Below are 17,250 nucleotides of genomic sequence, written 5' to 3' on the forward strand. Positions count from 1 at the left end.
GGGCAGGACCAGATGAGGCTAGTGAGGTAGTCTTCTGGGGTACAGAGTTTGAAGGGGCACCCAAAAGTCCATAACTGGATGAGTTTGCTAGGGCTGCCATAACAAAGTACCACAAAGTGGGCGGTTTAAGCCCACTGAAATGCATATTCTCTCAGTTCTGGAGCCTAGAAGTTCCAAATCAAGTTGTTGGTGGGGCCATGCTTTCTCTGAAGGCTCTAGGGAAGAATTTTTCCTTGCCTTGCCCTAGCTCATGGGGACTCCCAGCTATCCTTGGTTTGTGGCAACATGACTCCAATCTCTGCCTGTCTTCACATGACTTATTTCCCTGTGTCCTTGCTCTGTTTCCCTGTATCTCCAGGTCTCTGTCTCCCAGCTGGACGCCAGTCAGTGAGTTCAAGGCAAACCCTAATCCAGTGTGACCTCATCTTAACCAATTAACATCTCTAAAACCCTATTGCCAAATTAAAATCACATTCTAAAGTTTTGGGTGCCTCCGAATTTTGGGGGATCCCAACTACAGTCACCAAGATAAATAATAATGTAATGCGACATTTAAAAATTGGCATTAGTGACCCTGGCTGGTATGGCTCAGTGGATTGAGCACTAGCCTGCTAATTGAAAGGTCACTGGTTCAATTCCCAGTCAGGCAGGGCACATGCCTGGGTTGTGCAGGTGGGAGTGTGTGAGAGGCAACAGATCGGTGTACGTCTCACATGATTCTCTTCCTCTTTCCCCCTTCTCTCTCTAAAAGTAAATAAGATCTTTTAAAAATTTAAATTAATGTAAAACCCATGATGAACAAAATGTCAACATTTTGTGTGAAGACAGGATGCGCTCAGTCTCTGCCATCGGGGGGTGCGGTTGACACTTGCCGTGTCTCTTCACAAGACTTGGAGGATACAGTGGTTCCTGCACAGGAAACAAGCAGAACTGGGCCACTCCCCAATGGACTCAGATGAAAACTTGCCATAAGATCAGGTACGACAACAGGAGGAGACATTGGAGCAAAACTAAGCTGGGTCTTTAAGGAATCACACATGAGGTGGCTGATGTGTGGTATCGGGTTGCTTGCATCTTACCATGTTACTGCTACCTGGACAGCGGGGGGTGTTATATTGAGAAATTATTGGAAGAATGATTTTTCTCCTTGTCACTATGCTTCTGCACTACTAGGCTGGTTCAGTGATCCATGTGTGAGACCTTTAAAAAAGGATGGGTTGTGACAGGGCCGGGTTAGAGTAAGGAAGTGAGGTCTCCTCGAGTACAGCTGGCTGGGTTCCCTCTACAATTCTGATATTTCATTCTTTCTTTTTTTTTTTTTTGGCTTGGAGTTTAAAAAATACTGCAGTATTATTTATCTTGATTACTGAGATTTTGGCCCCCCTCATATTTTTCACCCAGCGGGAGTATCTCACTTGTTGCATCCTGGCCCTGGCCCTGCTTTCTCCCAGCACGGTGGCTGGGTTGCAGAGGTGAGTACCACAAAGGAGCGCGCCGGGTGAAAGCCACGTTGCCTTTTCTTGGTATTTCCTTTTGTGACTAGCATCAGAAGTCACGTAGAAATCTACATTCTGTTCATTGGAGTGAGTCAACAGTGCGAGTGCATAAGAAGCAAAGCGTGGGGAGCTTGACACTTCTTGATGGTAGGAATGGCAAGGAATTTGCAGGTGTGTCTTAAATCCACCCCCCGCACTTGCATGTCTTTTCTGTGGCTCCTTCATAACACTGGTCCCTCGCGAGTGGACTGGAGCTCCCTTCCTTCCTAGAGCTCTTAGTACAGTCGGTGTGGTGGCTGTGGGAAGCTTATCAAGTTTCAGAAAAGTGACATCAAGACGAAGGTTCTGGCCCTGGCTGGGGTAGCTCAGTGGATCAAATACCAGCCTACTAATGAAAGGGTTGCCAGTTCAGTTCCCAGTCAGGGCACATGCCTGGGTTGCAGGCCAGGTCCTCAGGAAGGAGCCTCCGAGAGGCAATCACACATTGATGTTTTTCTTGCTCTATTTTTTTTCCTTTCCCCTCTGTCAAAAAATAAATAACATTTTAAAAAAATACACACTGCGCCCAAAATGAGCTCGAATTATTCTGAACTGTTGTAAACTGCTCTTTAAATAAATACATGTGACTGAGTCCCTACATGTTGGGAGTTCAACGGTATAACCAGAGTTCCCCAAAGTAACTTTGAAGTATATACAATTTTTGTTTAAAGATAAATAATATGCTCATATGAATACTGCATGTTATTAAAATAACATTCAACTGTAATTGCAGCAAATGTAAAAGTGGAGCAACAAAAGTTTTGCTTCAGGAAAGAACCTTGTGTCACTGACGTTACTTAGAATGGCTGGCTACCTCTACTGAGCAGTTCCAAGGTCGACCTCTCCCACCTGTCCTGTTCTGGACACCCCACTGTTAGGGGACAGTTTTTTTATGAGTGTCTCATACTTACTGTTTGGTGAACTGAGGCACTCACTTGTTTCTAGACTATCTTGCTAAGAAGCATAGTTTCTTTTTGTCTCTTCAGTCTTTTCAATTTAATTTAATTTTTTTTTTTTTTTAGGGAGTAGGCACTTGGGTGTCTCTCATCTGCAAACCCACCTAGTAGGACACCAAGCCTGGCAACGCTGGGGCCAATCAGGTTTCAGCTTCGCCAGCAGCCCCCTGTTAGGGGGCGCCACAGAAAGACTGGCAGCCTGCGTAGCCAGGACAAGATTGCTCCTTCCTGTTTGTTTATGGTCCTTTCCGGGGTTTCCTGTTGCCTTGCAGGGGCCAGCACTTCTTCCCCCCTGGAGAGGCAGTTCCCTCCCACGGCGGCCGGTCCGGTGTGCAGACTGCTGGCGCCTGGGGGGCCAGCTCCCCGCCTCCCCTGAGCTCCCCCTGAGAGTCGGCAGCACAGCTGGGCACCCCCTCAGGTAGGAGTTAGGTTTAATAATCCCCCCTCTTTGTTCCCTCATCTTCGGCCTCCTCCGAGTCTGCTACTTTTGTAACCCCTTAGACTTCTTATACTTTTGGAAACATAATTAACAACTTTAAACCTAATGGTGTTTTCTATGAATTCCTGTCTGTACAGACAACTGGTATGTTTTCTGTTGCTCAGCTGGGACCTGCCTGCGTGGCCCAGGAAATAAATCCTCAAAGATGAGATTTGGAGATTGGCTTGGGTTTGGCCACAGGTCTGGGCCCCCACCAATGGGGACGGGGGTGCTGGTGACCCACCGTGTGCAGGGGCACCTCCATGGATCCAGTCGCTCCCTTGGGGCTCAAGGGCTGCTGCCCTCATTCAGCAGGAACTGCTCCGTGGGATGGATACTTCTAACTGCTCAAAGCACTTACTGAAGAAAGATCGCAAGCTTAGGTCTCTTAGCTGGGCAGCTCGAGGCCTGCTCAGAGAAGCAGTGAGCTTTCGCGACAGCCCTAAAACAATCTCGTACTCACAGTCAGGGGGCTCTAGTATCTGGAAAGGCAAAGGGCACTCGACAGTGCGCTTGCAGAATTACCTCGCCCACTGAATTCGCAGCCTCTTCAAGTCTTTCATGAGAAGGGCCATTGGAGTGAGACAGAAGCTGGGGTGGGGAAATCTGGACTCGATGAAGCTAAAATACTCAAGTTTCCTGGTCACTCTGAGCCTCCCTGGCCTGTGAGACGCAGCTCGCCCCCCTTGTGCTTTCTGAGGAAGCTAGTCGTTCCCGTTGGAAAACGCTAGAACAGCATCGCCTGGGTTGGTCTCCACTCTCGGGACTCGTTCAGCCGAGCACTGTCTGAACCACTGTTTACTGGTAGACCCATCACTAGGGTATCAGCACTCTGGCAAAGAAAGCGCACACAGACTAGAAGAAATAGCTCATATACCAAAAGAATTACACAGTTTTGCTGACAAATACAGGCAGAAACCTGGGGAATATGTATGGAAGTGGATTCTAAGAATTCGAGGTGCAGGGCAGACTGTAACCCTAGTCTGGGCCCAATTTACCAATCTGGTTGCACTTGAATATTCTGAATTCGATGTGTTAGTGCGTATAGCTGGGCCTGGCTCTATACGTGGATGGTTAACTGCAACAAACTCAACAGTTACTTACCTCCGTTAATGAAGCTGAGATGTCAAAGCTTCCCTGGCATCATGTGGAGGGACCCCAAAGGCGGAGGGAGGACGGACTGTTGGAGAACACACCTCCTGTGAGTGGCATACCACTCTCCCCTTCTCAAACCACACCCGTGGAGGGCCAGCTGAAAACAAGCACTTTCTGTAACTCCCAGTGTCTGAGGGCCAGAGGCAGCTGAGCAGGGCGGTGCTGCCAGCTCAGGGTCTCTCCGGGCCTCTCCCAAGGCTGCAATCAAGACCTTAGGTCCTGCTGAGACTGCATTATCTAATGGCTTGCCTGAGGCTGTTTCCAAGATGGCTCGCCTGGCTCCCTGTGGGAGGCTCAGTTTCTTACCACAGCCTTTACACCAAGGGAGCTGGCTTTCTCTAGAGCAAGCGACTCAAGAGAGAAAGAGTGAGGCAGAAAAGCCACAGTTTGGGGCCTGGCCTCGGAAGTGAGGTGGTATCGATCACAAAACCACCCAGGATCCAGTGCTGGAGGGGACCCCGCCAGGGCGAGGACACCAGAGGCAGGAATTGGGAACCACCTTGAAAGCTGTCCGTCACAGTGGCATTGCCTTCATTGCCTTCCGCTGACCAAATTTGTCCCCTTTCGTCTCTATAGACACTCTCACCAGGCTTCCGAGATGGAGGTTAGGCTTGTCGAGTTTTGGTTAATGGATCTTGGGAATATGTTGAAGTGATAGTCTAAGAATCATGTGAAGGATTTTTCAGAGAAATTAATGCTGTGCATTTCCCCCCTACACTGAAGATTGTAGCAGAGCCATGGATTTGTTTGGAGACATAGACGACATTTCTTCAGAGAGTGACGATGACAGTCAACTGCTCATTCCAGGACAGCCTGCTGTGAGTACAGTCACTAACCCGCCTGGTCCCACTGTTCAGAGCGAAGAAGAGATTCCCAGAGGCTGACGGGTCTGACTCCCTCGTGTGGGGGGGCACGTGGGTAACTGAGTGGTGTTCTGAAACTTCCTATGAATGGGTGACTTTCTTAGCTATGCCGAGAATTCCTGGGTATTAATGGGCAAAGAGGGAACTGCTTGGAATGCGGTTGATATCAAACTTTAGGGTCTAGACTGTGAGGACTCAAAATTTAAAAACCTTTGATTTCCAGGTTATTCAGACCTATGTAAAAAGTGTGTGCTATTTGATATTCTTCTCTGATCTTTATAGTTACTTAACCTTGAGGTGTTGCATAATTTCACACTTCTGTTGCTATCTTACGCAAAGTAGATATGTCAGCAAAATAAAGTTTTTTTAAAAGATTTTATTTATTCATTTCCACAGAGAGGGGGAGGAAGGTAGACAGAGAGGGAGAGAACCATTAATATGTAAGAAAAATATCAATTGGCTGCCTCTTGCACACCCCCTACTGGGGACCTGGCCTGCAACCCAGGCATGTGCCTTGACTGGGAATCGAACCAGTGACCTCTCAGTTTGCAGGCATGCTTCTTAACCCACTGAGCCACACCAGCCAGGGCAGAATAGACAATTGTTTTCCCTGGTAATGAAGGCTACTGACTCTAGTGGATTTTGTGGGGTGCAGGGGGTGAAATTTTAGGGAAGGCCTGGAGGGGTTGCTGACTGCTTTATCCCTAAACCCGTGTCTAAATGTACTTCCGGTCAAACCTGTACCAGTCTGGTGTCACTTCAAGCCCTGACGTTCTGATTCTTCTCTTAGGATGTACACAGATCGCCCCAGGGCCAGTGGGAGGAAGTGCCGATTTCTGAAGCCAGGATGGAAGTAGAAATTCCCCATTTCGACCCTGATTTAGGAAATGAATTGTACTTTGTTAAGCTACCCAAATTTCTCAGCATCGAGCCCAAGTAAGAGAACTGATTAAAATTTTCTTTTTACTCAAGATACTGAATGAAAATATGTAAAATGTAAATGGTTTTGCTTATTTATTATGAGCCAGCTAATTGCAAAGATGGGTGATTTCTCATGTAACTGAAAAAAATAAGTTTAGGGTGTTCTGTGATAGAGAAATGATGGATTACTGGTGTGAGTTTAAATGCTAATGCTTCTAGCATTTTGGCACTTTCTTATAAATAAACAGACATCACAGGCGATAAAGGTATCAGAAAATGAAAGTAAGTTTGCTAATCGCGAATGTTCAGTACAAAGGCCATCGTGAATCTAGAAAAGACAATGACTTTTGGACAACGAGATAGTGTTCGGGATGATTTACACAGGCACATGAATGTAGCTCTCGTGCAACTAAACATGACAGTTTTCTTTAAAAATACAGAAATATACATCATGTGTTACCTGTATTTTAGAAGACATTTTTGTCAAGCAAAGAAGACTTTGAATTATAAGTCATGTTTGGAATCTATTTCATGTAATATATTTTAAAATCAAATTTCAAGAATGTATAGTAATTTTCATATTTCCTTGAAGTTTTTACATGAAGTGATCGGTCTACTGTGATTCTTCAAACATATTGGTACATGTTGTAAAGATTATAATTTATAGTATTAATCATATTTATTACTAAATGTGGCTAATATGATATTAAAAAACAATTTTTAGACCTTTTGATCCTCAGTATTATGAAGATGAATTTGCAGATGAGAAAGTACTTGACGAGGAAGAAAGAACCAGGTTGAAAATAAAGGTACCAGTTCACTTAAATCCCTTTTTTTTTGTAAGCTTTTCCTTTTATAAAATACAATGGAGGCATAACTAACTTGAGACTGGAGCTTATGAAATGATCTTTTATGCAAGGAATAAATGTCTTTAGGGGAAAAGGTATATCGTCTTTTGTTTACAATGTTTTTATTAATTTTAGAGAGAGAAGAAGGGGGTGGGGGAAAGAGAGAGATGAGAGAGAGAGGAAGAGAGAAACAGAAACATTGATTTGTTGTTCCACTTATTCATCCATTCGTTGGTTGGTTGTTGCATGTGCCTGACCAGGGATTGAACCCACAACTTTGGCGTGTGGGGACAACGCTCTAATCAACTGAGCTACCTGACCAGGGCCATCATCTTTTTCTAATCTCTGTAGAATTGTCACTTTCTAACCTTTTATTTGTTGTTGTAGCTTTCTGACAGAAGTAAAGACAAAAATTCTTGAAAATTGTTAGCTACTATTTTGAGATAAATGATAATGTAGTGAGGGACAAGGTACTGCCTGCACGTGTTATAGGGGATAGATGCTAGTGACTTCCCACAGCGGGAGTGTCTCAGGTCCTTTATGGACATTCAGACTGGGCACAAAACGAGAGTCCCTCTTGGGAAGGCCTGGGACGGTCAGGCACGACCGTCGCCCTCACAGCGCCTCACACGCGCGTCCGTCGGGGCTCCCGTGGCAGCCGTGGGCAGGATCCACTTCCAGGCTACTTCTGTGACTTGGAGTTCCCTACCATATGGGTAGGGTGAACGTGAACTAAAAAACAGGGCAAAGCACAGATCTTAGGTTTGAATTGTTGTTAATTCCTTGTTTATTCTTTGAAAATATTTTTTAATGTAATGCCCAGAGCTTTGTTGTCCTATTAGTCGAATGGGTACTTTTTTAGCCTTCTTTCATTGGATTCAAAGCCCTTCAAGTGGCCTTGCCACAGGTGGAGGTCTCAGCCTCAACTGCCCACCTCAGGGGACCCAAAGCCTCCTCTTCTCCCCCTCGGAGCTCTCAAAGTGCTGATAACAGCTCCGTCCACCTCGTATTTAGCTTCTGCTGCCACTGCTATCTGTGAACTGGGGCTCAGAAGAGATTTCACACAACATCTGGTTGGTTTAACCAGTACCTCTAGGTCTTTGTGGCAGGAGGGTGTCAGTGTGGCCCGATCAGCTGTTGTTCGTAAGCTCGTTCCATCACTGCCCATGAATTCTTGGCACGTGATTAGAAGTCGCTTGAGGGCAAAAACATGCAGGCCCATCACGCGGGGTTTCTAACGCCTTTGCGCTGGGAGCCAGGTGGAGAACACTATCCGATGGAGGGCGCGCCAGGATGAAGCGGGAAATGAAGTTAAAGAAAGCAACGCTCGGATCGTGAAGTGGTCAGATGGAAGGTGAGCACCAGCTGCCTGCGGAGGGAGCCCTGGGTCGCGTGTGAGGTCGTCTGTGTAGGACCTTCTTTTGGGGTCATGTTTTGTTAAACCGTGAACAAAGTCTACACCTCTGCCATCACCTGGAAAAGCTGAGAGAAAAATGGGGCGGCAGCCACAGTGCTGTGCACGAGGTGGGACTTGAGGACCGGACCCCGACGTGGTTCGGTTCAGGGTGTCTGCCCGCGCACGTGAAGCCGCGTGTTAGTTCCCATGTGTGAGCTATTAGATATTTTATACCGGTGTGTTTTAAAAAGTTGTTTGTTTGACTAATGAAGTGTAGAGACTGGGAAAATGACAAAACAACTGTATTTCCAGTGGAAAGGAGGATGGATTTTTACCACCTTCTGCTTTGAAAGGAGACAGATTAGTGATTTACAGTGTTTTTTCTTAGGATTTCAGCATGAGGACGGGGCCCTGCGCTCCCACAGCATTTTAAGTGAGGCTGACGGGGTGGAATGGAGGCTGCAGGACTGCTTGACTAGCCACCCTCATAACGGACCCGTTTCTCATTTCCAGCCTGTCCCTGCACTTGGGCAGTGAAGTGTTCGATGTCTACAAAGCCCCACTGCAGGGCAACCACACCCACCTGTTTGTCAGAGAAGACACCGGCCTACAGGGACAAGCCATCTTTAAATACAAACTCACCTTTAGGTAACTATTCCTACGGGTGCATTGCTATTTGCAGTTAAAGAGCCACAAGGGAGAGAGGTATGCAAATGCCCTAATGACCTGATTTTGAGGTGCAGTTCACCAAGGACCATGGGCTGGTTCCCACACTACTTTTCCCCGCTGCTGCAGTGGCAGTCTCCCAGGGGCCCGGTTCATGCTGACAAACCACCCTGAGAAAGCTACATAAACCAGAGGGCCACGGTAGTAATTCGCCTTGATCAAGGCGCCTCAGAAGAGGCCTGGAAGGCATGTTCATGCTGCTCTACTGGTCAGCATGTGCTTTCTCTGTACCGAAACTTACCTGGGAAGCGAACAGATCATGAGAACATTGGTGTGTGTGTGTGCGGTCGAGGAAAGGGAAGAGCTAGACGGTGCAGTGCTACAGGCGGCTGCCCGACCCACGCAGTCAGCTGCTCAGCGCTGTGCCCGCCCGTGCTCCGGCCCCTTCCCTGCCGCAGTCCGCTCCTTCCCACGCCCTCCCCCTGACGGGCACACCAGGCAGCTGTCCTGGAGAAGTGCAGCACTTTAAGACTGTAACAATGCGCAGAAGGCTTTTCTGAGGAGATCGTGGAAAAGCTCTAATATCAGATTGCAGTAATGGTCGCCAACTGTGTAAATTAAAAATCATTGAGTTATATATTACAGTGGGTGAATTTTATGGTGTGTAAATTACACGTGATAAATCGTTGTTCTGTTTTAAAGACGGTACTGGATAGCTCAGCGGTGCTGCTTCGCATCCGTCTGTGGAAGCTGGAGGAGGAGTCTCAGCCTCACTAGTGTTTACTTTCCTCGTCTGTAAAATGGAAATACAGCATCCGCCTCCCAGGAATGTTGTGTCACTTCAGCTCTGGCCAGGCGGTTCACTTAGGTGGAGCACCATCTCTTACACCAAAAGATTCAGGGTTCGGTTGCCAGTCAGGGCACATACATAAGTTGCAGGTTTGATTCCCTGTCGGGGCGCATACGGGAGGCAACTGATCCATGTTTCTCTCACATATTGATGTTTCCCCCCCTCTCTTCCCTCCCTTTCCTCTGTCCTTGAATCAATGAAAACATATTTTGGGGTAAGGATTTTAAAAAGCATCCTGTAGTGCAGAGACCTCGCACAATAAATGTTGCTCAATCCGACCTCCTGGTGACCTCCTCCACAATGACGTCCTAAGAGACAAAGGCTTCTGAGAGTGTGCCATTTTCATGGTGCCCCACGCTCCCCGCTGGGACAGCTCTTCACTGTCCAGCACGGTTTCATTCCTCACGTCCCATCTCTCACGGCCACGCCCTCCTTCAGATGCTCTCTCTGAAGGACCATCCTTTCTTTGCTATGATGTCCTTAAAAATCTCCCCTCCTTCAGGCAGGAGGTAGTGCTTTCTGCACCAGGGCCTCCTGTCCCATTTTGGTCCCCCTGAGCTGTCACGAGGCCCCCACGCCACTATGACCTGCCTCCTCGCTTTGACTTCCCTTTCAATTTTATTCAGACGGAGGGGCTTGTCTTTAGTTCTTAAACTGTGCCTTTTCCAACCTCCGCACCTCCCTCCCGGAACTGAGATTGCATAGCCCTTCTCTCCTGTGATTGTAGTGGGGGTTTTCTTTGTAAAAATCCTGACCCTGCCACGGGCCTCTCCTCCTCTCATCCCCCTCCCATTTCACCCCATGCTGTTCTCCAGCTGGTGGGCAGAGGGAGAAACTTCTCTGGAGGCAGAAGAGAAGGGAGGTCCAGAGGCACCAGGACCCGCGCACCGCCTCCCTGCTCTGCCCAAGGAGAGGTGGTCATTGTCTGCAGCTGTTCGTGTGGTACGATTGCCTCCAAATGTTCTTAGTCGCCAGACTTTCTTGTTCACGTCCTGCAGACCTCACTCTACAGACTATGCCACACGTAAGAAGATGACCCTGCCACTCACTAATATATACTCAAGAACACAGAAGATTAGAATCTTACCAATAGCTGGTCTCGACCCCGAATGCCAGCGCACAGAGAAGATTAAGGTACGTTGGCTAAGCTTTATCCTGGGATTTGGGGCATTAATAACTGTATTTTGCAGAATACTAATTCACCATTTTTATTGCCATAGTCAGTTTATCTCCTGTAGTTATCAGGGAGCCTTCTGATGAGTGGTTACCCACCGGCCGCAGGTGAGATACTGCAGATCAGGCGCTTTCTCTCCGCTCTGAGATTTCAGAGGAAAACTGGTAATTTCTTTTTAAGATGACGGCCTTTGGCAGAGGTCACAAAATTGTGTTAGCCTGATAAGAAGTGATTCAGGAAGGTCAAAAGGACATTCCTGACTCCTTCGAAACTGGCCCTACCTTGTGCACCCCAGCATGTGGAATGCCAGGCAGATGGATGGGGAGGAAGCCTCTACTTTGGGGCTCAGGGACCCTCCCCCACCCGCACCTCTCGTCAGCAGGTGCTGTGGGGAGCTAGCTGTCCGGGTGGAGGGCCCCGCACAGGAGTGTCCGGGCTCAGCGGTGGTGTGGTGGGGCCTGGGCAAGTCAGGTGTGTGTGTCGGGGTGACAGAAAGAGCCTCCCTCGGGCGTCTGCTGGGCACAGGTAGCGTTGCCGGGCTGGTCGCTGCTCTCCGGGCCCTGCCTGGCCGCACAGGGGACGCTGTGGCCCCCAAGGCTGTGCCCGAGCCAGTTCTGCTGAGACGGTGAGTGTGGGGAGCATTCTGCCTCTTCGCCCGCGTGCGGCCTTCACGCCCCAGAAAGCAACACGGCGGTCACTGCGTGGTGACAGGTGCGGCATGGAGAGAGTGGTTCTGACAGAGGACATAGAGTGGAAGTAGGTTCCAGTGGGCACAGAAGCGGTTCCTTTGTTAGGTTCAGTGATTTCTTTGCTTCTTTACAGAAAGAAGAAGAACGTTTGCGGGCTTCTACTCACCAGGGAACAATCCTCCTGGAGCAGCAGAAGCAAGAGGGGCCAAGGGTCCCCAACCAGGAGTCCAGCAGTGACAACGATGATGATGACAATGACAATGATGATGAGGAGGAGGAGGGAGAGGAGGAGGAAGAAAGGGATGAAGCCATTAAAAACCAGTGCTTCGGGGAACTTGGAGGTGAGTAGGTGTGGAGGTAACACTGCACCTCGGAGCCACAGGCCGGCTGCCCCGCTGGGCTCTTTGTTATTCCCCAACCTGCTGTTATTTACTCACGGCCACAGTCCAGAGGTCTTTTTGTTGGTTTGTTTTTGTTAGGGCCACTGTCCCACTGTAAAGCCAAGGTGGGAAAATAAGGCAAAAGAAAGAAAATGAAATAATTCTGTCCTTATGGAGGAAAATGTGTAACAGAGGCACTTTGCCTTCTTGTAAAATTAAGGACCCAACGGTTAAACTTGGTAGCTTGAAACACAGTGTGTGCTTCAAGCCTCTTTGGTGTTTAAACATGATCAGTCTGAGAACAAAACCTCTCCAGGCTAAATTATTTCAGCATGTCTGAGAGCTACACAGGGGTGGGAGGTGTGTGTGCAGTTGTGTGCGTTGCAGGGCTTTGATTATTCCAACAGCCTCACTAACCCAGAGACTGTCACGGTGGCGCGGCAAGTGCAGCGACGGGCTCCTAAGTGCTCACATCGCCGGCCTTCTTCATGCACACATCCTGCAGTCCACTTGCTACGCAAAAGCACACTTTGGCACAGAGTGCTCACCTACTTTTGCCCAGCCCTGTATAGAGCTTCTCATCAAAACTTTGAAAAAACTGTTGATTCATCAAGAAAACTTTGAAAAAACTGTTGATTCATCAAGGAAGAATGCGCAGTGGGAAGTAACAACAGCCAGCAGGAGAATTCAGTAATAAAAGGGTCTCCATCTGGGAAGGTCCGTCTCACGTCTGTAGTTGCTTCGCTTTCAGGGGAACAAAGTGGAATCTGTTCATCAGACAGCGACGCGGGATCAGAGGAGGAAACAGCTCAAGGGTTACTGAGAATGGAGCGACTCTCCAGTGATGAGGTAAAGGCACCTTTGTTTAGTTCCCGAGGGTTTGCTCTGTACCCAGGAGCCAACGTCTAAAGAGCAGCCCAGAGCCCGGGACACATCACCAAGCCTAGTGAGTGACAGCAGTGGCAGGACTGGAGCGGCCCAGTCCTGTGCTCGGGCGGGTGTGGGGCACGCCGCCGGGGTGGGCGGGCCAGGGAGACGGAGAGGCCTGTGAGAAAAGCTGGGGGCCTTACCCACCAGGTCTCGTCTGGAGAGCGAGGAAGAGTTCGGTGAGGAGAGCAAGGGGTCCGCCATGCTCACTGTGGTAACTGGGCGTCTTTGTTGTTTAGGTGTAACGGTAGTGGAGACATATTTCATTTCCATGTTTTTTAAAAAATATTTTAATTGTATGTTTCCCATTACTGCTCATGCCCCTTATAGCCCCTTCCCCCAGCAATCAGCACACTGTGGCCCATGTCCACGGGTTCCATTTCCTTTTCGCTCAACCCTCCACCCTTAACCACCTCCACCTTCGACAGCTGTCAGCTTGCTCTCCATCTATGAGACTCTCTTTTCCTTGTCAGTTCAGTTTTTTTTAAGATTTTTAAAATTTTATTTCTCTTTAGAGGGGAAGGGAAGCAGAGAGAGAGAGAAACATCAACGTGTGGTTGCCTCTCATGTGTCCCCTGCTGGGAACTGGCCTGCAACCCAGGCATGTGCCCTGACTGGGAATCGAACTGCGATTCTTTGGTTCACAGACCCCTGCTCAATCCACTGAGCTACGCCAGCCAGGGCTTGCTAGTTCAGTTTGTTTATCAGATTCCACATAAAAGTGAAATCATAAAGTATTTGTCTCTCTGACTTATTTCACTTAACATAATGTCTCAAAGGGTAAAATTTTTGGTTTTTTTTACAACTGAGTAGTATTCCATTATGTAAATGTCCCATAGTTGTTTTACCCACTCACCTACTGCTGGACACTTCGGCTGCTTCCATATCTTGGCGATTATAAATAATACTGCAATGAATACAGGGGTGTTTATGTTCTTTCGAATTAGTGTTTTGGGTCCCTTTGGATATATTCCCAGAAGTGGAATTGCTGGGTCAAAAGGCAGATCCATTTTTAATTGTTTGAGGTATCTCCACACTGCTTTCCAGAGTGGCTGCACCGGTCCGCATTTTTATGCTATTAAAATATTTTTTCTTTAGCCCTGGCAGGTGTGGCTCAGTGAATTGAGTGATGGCCTGCAAACTGAGAGGTTGCTGGCTCGATTCCCAGTCAGTGCGCATGCCTGGGTTGCGGGCCAGGTGCCCCAGTTGGGAGCATGTGGAGGACAGTGCAGGAAGCAGGTGATTGAAGCATCTCTTGCACATCGATGTTTCTCTCCCTCTCTTCCTCCTTTCCCACCTCTCTAAAAATAAATAAATAAATAAAGATATTTTAAAATTTGTATAAGGGAGGTATTCATTTTCACTCATTCATAAAAATATATATTTAAAACTTTAAGAGGACATAAACACCAGCAGTTGTTTAAAAAATCAATAAGCTTTAAAATACTGAATTTTAGACAGAGAGAGTAAAGTACCAAGGAAGCAGAAGGGAGTATTTCAAGACACTGATGGAAATATCAGTGAGCGCAATGAGAAAAGAGTGTCCCTCCGGCCATGACCACCTCCGGGGGGAAGGGCGGGTTTCCTTCGCCAACCCGCTAGACACAGTGTCTGCACACACAGGTCGCCAGTGGGGGGTCATCGAGTTCTCAGGTGAAGGTGGGCTCTCCTCAGTGAGCTCTGAACCACTTTCAAAAAAATGTCCGGAAACGTCTGATAGTGAAGTTTACCTCTTACCTCTCATGTTTTTTCAGGGGGCGAGCCCTCCAGAAATAGGAAAGCAGGGGGAGAAGAGAAGGAGGATGTCGGAAGCTTGAAACGTGCGCTCATTGTCTGTTTTGTTTTGAACAGTTTGTTTTAAAATAATGATGAAATAATTTGTTTTGTTTGAAGTGATTGAGTTGCTTTTGTAAATGCCAGTTGTGAATAAAGAATGTTCAGAAGCAAGTCCGTGACCTTAGAAAATTCACTTTGTAACTGTTTGCTCTGGGTCTTAGTTTCGTGTGCCTTCTTGCCATGCGGGCTCATCCGGGCCCTGGTGCGGCCCAGAGGTGAGGTGGCGTTTAAGGCTGATGTCTCCTCCTCTTGGATGTCCTCCCTGTTCTTTCTAGCTGGGTTCGGATTCCTCAGTGCTCTGTTATCTCTGTTGGCATGGCACTAACTTTCCATTGACCACATGGCCCTGTGACCTTCGAAGATCAGGTTCAGCAGGGGAGGGCTCACTGGACTCCAGGTGCTTTGCCAGGTGCTGTGCAGACCTTACCAACTCTAATCCTCAGAATGACGTGAAGGGCCAGGGCTGTTATTCCAATTTTACAGATGTGAAAGCTGAGGTGTACAGAAATTAAGACTGAGCCCTGGCTGGTGTAGCTCAATGGCTTGAGCACAGGCCTGTGAAGCAAAGGGTCGCTGGTTCGATTCCCAGTCAGGGCACATTCCTGGGTTGCAGGCCAGGTCCCCAGTAGGGGACACATGAGAGGCAACCACACATTGATGTTTCTCTCCTACTCTTTCTCTTTCCCTTTCCCTCTCTCTAAAAATAAATAAATTAAAAATTAAAAACCCCACAAATTTAAAAAAAGAAATTAAGACTGGCCCTGGCTGGTGTAGCTCAGTGGATTGAGTGCCAGCCTGTGAACCAAAGGGTTGCTGGTTCAATTCCCAGTCAGGGCACATGCCTGGGTTGCGGGCCTGGTCCCCAGTAGAGGGCATGTGAAAGGCAACCACACATTGGTGTTTCTCTCCCTCTTTCTTCTTCTCTTCCCCTCTCTCTAAAAATAAATAAATAAAATCTTTATTTTAAAAAAAAGAAATTAAGACTGCTATCCAAAGCCTTTTCTTCTCAAGTAAAGAAAAATTATCTGGTTCCCAGGTATGTGGGCTTGTGCACCCTCCAAAACCCTGTGGGTCTCTCCAACAAACTCTCCAACAATCATCATTTTTGATGATTTTGAAGTCATTTTGAAGTCAGGATCTTCTATGCACAGCCACAATGCTTAGCAGGCACATTAGTGACCTTATGGAAAAAGACACCCAAAATACCTACATGACATAAACAGCCAGCACAGAGCAATGGGAGACAAAACATAAGATTTGGCTTCTAATTTCATGACTGGTTTAGTAGCTGGAACGTAACAGGTACCTAGTAAGTATTTACTGAATGAACAAACCATCAGTGATATATTGGGCAAGTCACTCAACTTCTCTGATGTCAGTGTCCTCAAATCAGTGGTGTTTGGACTTGAACATGTAATACGTCATGATTTAATATTTGTATTTCTCTACCTTTGAGGATTAAAAATACTAATTAGATGTTTTAAAAATGTTTTATTGCTAACTAGCAGAAAACATGGATTTACATTATATTTCCCTCCCTTTTATACTTTAAGAATAATTTTAGCACTAGCTCTCAAAGGCAAGTTAGAGATTCATCAAGGACACTGAGAGGTACTAGCACAATTGTAAGTTTAGCTATGCTTCCCCCCATTTTTCATGTTTTTATTTAACTATATTTTATTAATTATGCCACTACAGTTGTCCTGATTTCCCCCCCTTTGTGCCCCTCCACCCAGCATACCCCCCCCCTCGGGAAATCCCCACACCATTGTTCACGTCCATGGGTCATGTGTGTAAGTTCTCTGGCTACTCCATTTCCTATGCTGTACTTTACATCCCCATGGCTATTCTGTAACTACCTATTTGTACTACGTTTTCTTTTTCTTTATTATTCAAGTACAGTTGTCTCCATTTCCCTCCCACACCACAGCCATCCCCACCTCCTACCCTCTATCCTGTTCACCTTCTACTTCTTTTTTAAAAAATATATTTTATTGATTATGCCATTACAGTTGTTCTATTCCCCCCTTCATTCCCCTCCACCCTGCACACCCCTCCCCCACCATTCCCCCCCTTTAGTTTATGACCACGTGTCTCAAGTTCTTTAGATTCTATATTTCCCCTACTATTCTTGCCCTCCCTCCTATCTATTTTCTACCTACCATCTATGCTACTTATTTTCTGTACCTTCTCCCCCCTTCTCCTCCTCCCATTCCCCTGTTGCTAACCCTCCATGTGATCTCCATTTCTATGGTTCTGCTCCTCATCTAGCTGTCCTCTTAGTTTGCTTTTGTTTTAGGTGCGGTTCTTAATAACTGAGTTTGCTGTCCTTTCACTGTTCATCTTTTTTATCTTCTTTTTCTTAGGTAAGTCCCTTTAACATTTCATATAATAAGGGCTTGGTGATGATGAACTCCTTGAATTTGATCTTATCTGAGAAGCACTTTATCTGTCCTTCCATTCTAAATGAAAGCTTTGCTGGATAGAGCAATCTTGGTTGTAGGTCTTTGGATTTCATGACTTGGAATACTTCTTTCCAGCCCCTTCTTGCCTGTAAGGTCTCTTTTGAGAAATCC

At 47.1% G+C, this 17,250-nt stretch overlaps 1 protein-coding gene and 1 pseudogene across 2 annotated transcripts; both read left to right on the forward strand.

Annotated features, from left to right (window-relative positions):
* Positions 1–285: 285 nt before the first annotated feature.
* On the forward strand, positions 286–1,085 carry LOC119047587 (60S ribosomal protein L39-like; annotated as a pseudogene).
* Positions 1,086–4,650: 3,565 nt separating this feature from the next.
* On the forward strand, positions 4,651–14,781 carry LOC119047596 (RNA polymerase-associated protein LEO1-like). Of its 2 annotated transcripts, XM_053669997.1 has the most exons (10): positions 4,651–4,728; positions 4,848–4,942; positions 5,778–5,923; positions 6,633–6,717; positions 8,016–8,110; positions 8,666–8,800; positions 10,484–10,802; positions 11,665–11,872; positions 12,663–12,760; positions 14,593–14,781. In XM_053669997.1, exons 2-10 carry the CDS (start codon positions 4,862–4,864, stop codon positions 14,653–14,655), a joined length of 1,230 nt encoding a protein of 409 aa, XP_053525972.1. In that variant the 5' UTR covers positions 4,651–4,728; positions 4,848–4,861; the 3' UTR covers positions 14,656–14,781. The 2 variants fall into 2 exon arrangements, with proteins under 2 accessions (XP_053525972.1, XP_036998936.2); XM_037143041.2 differs by having other exon boundaries at positions 4,712–4,942; positions 10,667–10,802.
* Positions 14,782–17,250: the final 2,469 nt, after the last annotated feature.

The sequence above is a fragment of the Artibeus jamaicensis genome, unplaced genomic scaffold, assembly GCF_021234435.1.
Source record: "Artibeus jamaicensis isolate MK-2021 breed Jamaican fruit bat unplaced genomic scaffold, CSHL_Jam_final contig_548, whole genome shotgun sequence".
NCBI lineage: Eukaryota > Metazoa > Chordata > Mammalia > Chiroptera > Phyllostomidae > Artibeus > Artibeus jamaicensis.